General features: G+C 55.0%; 1 protein-coding gene across 1 annotated transcript in view; it reads left to right on the forward strand.

The window, feature by feature from the left end:
• LOC125487225 (protein turtle homolog A-like) overlaps positions 1-4100 on the forward strand; it is an 8794-nt gene that overhangs the window by 1340 nt on the left and 3354 nt on the right. The window contains exons 2-4 of the mRNA XM_048617822.1: positions 457-600; positions 2549-2718; positions 3077-3194. Coding sequence (XP_048473779.1) covers positions 457-600; positions 2549-2718; positions 3077-3194 — 432 coding nt within the window. The remainder of the gene's footprint in view (positions 1-456; positions 601-2548; positions 2719-3076; positions 3195-4100) is intronic.

Here is a 4100-nt window from a genome sequence, read left to right on the forward strand (position 1 = left end):
GAGAGAGAGAGTCCCTCTTTAAACAGGGTCCCTGATGGAGGGAGGGAGAGATTCCCTCTCTAAACGGGGCCCCTGATGGAGGGAGGGAGAGATTCCCTCTATAAACGGGATCACTGATGGAGGGAGAGAGAGACTCCCTTTTTAAACGGGGTCCCTGATGGAGGGAGAGGGAGACTCCCTCTTTAAACGGGGTCCCTGACGGAGGGAGAGGGAGACTCCCTCTTTAAATGGGGTCCCTGACGGAGGGAGAGGGAGACTCCCTCTTTAAACGGGGTCCCTGACAGAGGGAGAGAGAGACTCCCTCTCTAAACGGGGTCCCTGATGGCGGAAGACAGCTGGTTAGTGATCCCCTATTTGTGGAGATGGACCATCCTGGGGAGTGACTGAGTGAACCTACCGTGTCTGTCGTCAGCTTCCTGCCTACCCATTGACCTGTGTCGCTTTCTGTCCTGATAGGTCGCCTGAGTTTAGTGGAAGGGGCATCGCTACGGATGGAGCGGTTACAAGCTCAGGATGAAGGCTGGTATCGTTGTCGGATCTTATTCCTCACACCTCCCTATGATTCCCAGAACGGGACGTGGACCTATCTCTCTGTTAGCAGTGAGTTCCCATTCAAACTGCACCAGTCTACACTCCCTCTACTCTGCTGAACTGAACGTAAAGCTTACCCTACACTGCCCCCCTACCCCATCAAACACTCCCAGGACAGGAACAGCACGGGGTTAGATACAAAGTAAAGCTCTCTCTACACCTTCCCCCCATCAAACACTCCCAGGACAGGGACAGCACAGGGTTAGATACAGAGTAAAGCTCCTTCTACACTGTCACCCCCATCAAACACTCCCAGGACAGGGACAGCACGGGGTTAGATACAGAGTAAAGCTCTCTCTACACTGTCCCCCATCAAACACTCCCAGGACAGGGACAGCACGGGGTTAGATACAGAGTAAAGCTCCCTCTACACTGTCCCCCATCAAACACTCCCAGGACAGGGACAGCACGGGGTTAGATACACAGTAAAGCTCCCTCTACACTGTCCCCCCATCAAACACTCCCAGGACAGGGACAGCACGGGGTTAGATACAGAGTAAATCTTGCTCCGACAGCGCGGTGTTCCATCTGCGATCATTGACTGAAAATTTGTTGCTGATCTGTAGCCACAGTACAGTGGCTCAGTGGTTAGCACCGCTGCCTCCCAGCAGCAGGGACCTGGGTTCCATTCCAGCCTTTTGCTGTCAACTGTGTGGACTTTGCCTGTTCTTTTTCTGCTTCCCCCCACCCCGTGTCCGTGCGGGATTCCTCTGGGTGCTCCGGTTCCCTCCTGTGGTATGGAGATGTGCAGCTTAGGGTGGGTTGGCCGTGGAAAACGCAGTGGTAGTGGGATGCCCTTCCGTGGGCTAGTCTGGGCCCGATTGGCCAAACGGCCTGCTTCCACGTTGCAGGGGATTCTAGGACCCTCCAGATCCTCTTGAGGACTATGTCCAGTCTTGAATCTTCTTACTCAAGAACACATCTGTCGGAGACAGATGCAGTTCACTCAGTTGATTCCCAGAATGTATGGGCCATCATCTTTGGAAAGGAACGGAATCTATTGGAATCCGTTGAAGACTGAGAGGTGATCCCGTTGAAACGTACACGACCCTGAGAGGATTCCAATGTGGACTTGGGGGATCTGGGGGAACTCAGGTCAAAAATGATGATCTCCTGTTTAATTTGAGGAGAATATTTTTGTCTCTGAGCGGTGATAGCCTGTGGAACCCTCTCAGACAGAAAGCACTTGGGGCCTGGGCCATTCAATCTATCCTGCTATAGGAAGGATGTTGTGAAACTTGAAAGGGTTCAGAAAAGATTTACAAGGATGTTGCCAGGGTTGGAGGGTTTGAGCTACAGGGAGAGGCTGGGGCTATTTTCCCTGGAGCGTCGGAGGCTGAGGGGTGACCTTATAGAGGTTTATAAAATCATGAGGGGCATGGACAGGGTAAATAGACAAGGTCTTTTCCCCAGGGTGGGGGAGTCAAAACTAGAGGGGCATAGGTTTAAGGTGAGAGGGGAAAGATTTAAAAGGGACATGAGGGGTAACTTTTTCACACAGAGGGTGGTGCGTGTATGGAACGAGCTGCCAGAGGAAGTGGGTGGGGGCAGGTACAGTTACAGCATTTAAAAGGCATCTGGATGGGGATATGAATAGGAAGGGTTTAGAGGGACATGGGCCAAATGCTGGCAAATGGGACTAGATTAATTTAGGATATCGGGTCAGCACGGACGAGATGGACCGAAGGGTCTTTCTGTGTGCTGTACATCTCTGTGACTGTGTCCCAGCCTGAGTAAGATGGACAGTGGATTGATAAGGGAGTGGGGGGGTGCGCAGCAACGAAGGAAAGTGGAGTCGAGATTAAAATCAGGTCAGCCTCAATCCTGTTGAACAGCAGGGCAGGCCCGAATGGCCTCTTCTTGCTCTGAACTTTGCTCTTAAAGCGCGGTCAATGCTTGTGTGTGCAAACTCACACCCTCTCAAATCTTTCCACCTGCCCTCCCTCACCTACCCCAGCCCCACCCAGCTTCAAGAGGACCCCGCCGGCCGTGGTGGAAATTCAATTGGGAGAGCCGGCGCGCCTGCACTGCGACGCCCAGGGGCGGCCCCAGCCTCTCGTCAGCTGGGCCAAGGACGGGGCAGAGCTGCCCCTGACAACCGAACCTCCGGCCGGGCAACGATACCAGGTCAGAGGGCGGAACGTGTGACGCCCTGGGCATGGGTTGGGGGTGCAATGTGGGGTTTGTGGTGGCGCGGGGGGTGGTTGTGGGAGTGCGGTTGGTGTACTGGCATAGGACGCGGTGCGAGCCGCAGACACATTCGGTGGGGGGGGCGGGTGGTTAAACCGCGACGCTGCTGATCAGCCGCGTGGGGCCTCGCGGGCGCCGCCAACCAATCGCCTGCTCCCGTCCCGCGCGCGCGCGTTTGCCCAGTCACTCGTGTATCCGACCTCACCCACCCGCAACCCCAGCGACGGCGGGAGGAATGGGAATGGGATCTTGCTGTGCCGCTAACCACCACCCCCCCTCACCTCCCCCTCTGCAGGTGAGGAACGGGAGCCTGGAGATCGAGGCGGTGGGGCGTGGTGCTGCTGGGTTATACACGTGTGAGGCCAGCAATAGCGAAGGCAGGGTCACCCACACCAGCAGGCTACTCGTGAGGGGTAAGCACATCTGAACGCATCCTCTCCCCACCCCCCCCCCCCACCCCAATCCCCACCCCGTGCTGCCTCTCTGAGCAAACAGCTCCCCTCACTCTCCATCCACCTCCCTCTCCCTCAACCTGCACGTTCCTCCTTTCACAACAGCCTGCTCCGCCTTTCAATAAGGATCACGGCCGATCTCTCTCTCACGGGCTCAGCTCCACTTACCCTCCAGCTCTCCGTGACCTTTAATCCCTTTACTGTTCAATAATCTGTCTTTGCCTTCAAAACGTTCAGCGAGGCAGCTTCACCGAGCAGGGAATTCCACAGATTCACAACCCTTTGGGTGAAGAAGTTCCTTCCCAACTCAGCCCTAACTCCACTCCCCCCTTATATTGAGGCTATGCCCCCCCTGTTCCAGTTTCACCCGCCAATGGGAACAACTCCCCTGCTTCTATCTTATCTATTCCCTTCATAATTTTATATGTTTCTGTAAGATCCCCCCTCGTTCTTCTGTTCAGGTAACCATCTCGACTGACCCAGCTTCCCCCACACTCTCAGGCAATACATTCCCAAACCTAATCCTTTCCTGTGTCACAAGTATCCCCTTGCTGTTACTTCCATAGAATTCCCTACAGTGCGGAAGGGCTGGGCACTATGGGACAATTTAGCACGGCCAATCCACCCTAACCTGCACATCCCTGGGCACTATGGGACAATTTAGCATGGCCAATCCACCCTAACCTGCACATCCCTGTGCACTGTGGGACAATTTAGCACGGCCAATCCACCCTAACCTACACATCCCTGGGCACTATGGGGCAATATAGCACGGCCAATCCACCCTAACCTGCACATCCCTGGGCACTATGGGACAATTTAGCACGGCTAATCCACCCTAACCTACACATCCCTGGGCACTATGGG

Source organism: Rhincodon typus, chromosome 38 (assembly GCF_021869965.1).
Source record: "Rhincodon typus isolate 14 chromosome 38, sRhiTyp1.1, whole genome shotgun sequence".
Classification (NCBI taxonomy): Eukaryota; Metazoa; Chordata; class Chondrichthyes; order Orectolobiformes; family Rhincodontidae; genus Rhincodon; species Rhincodon typus.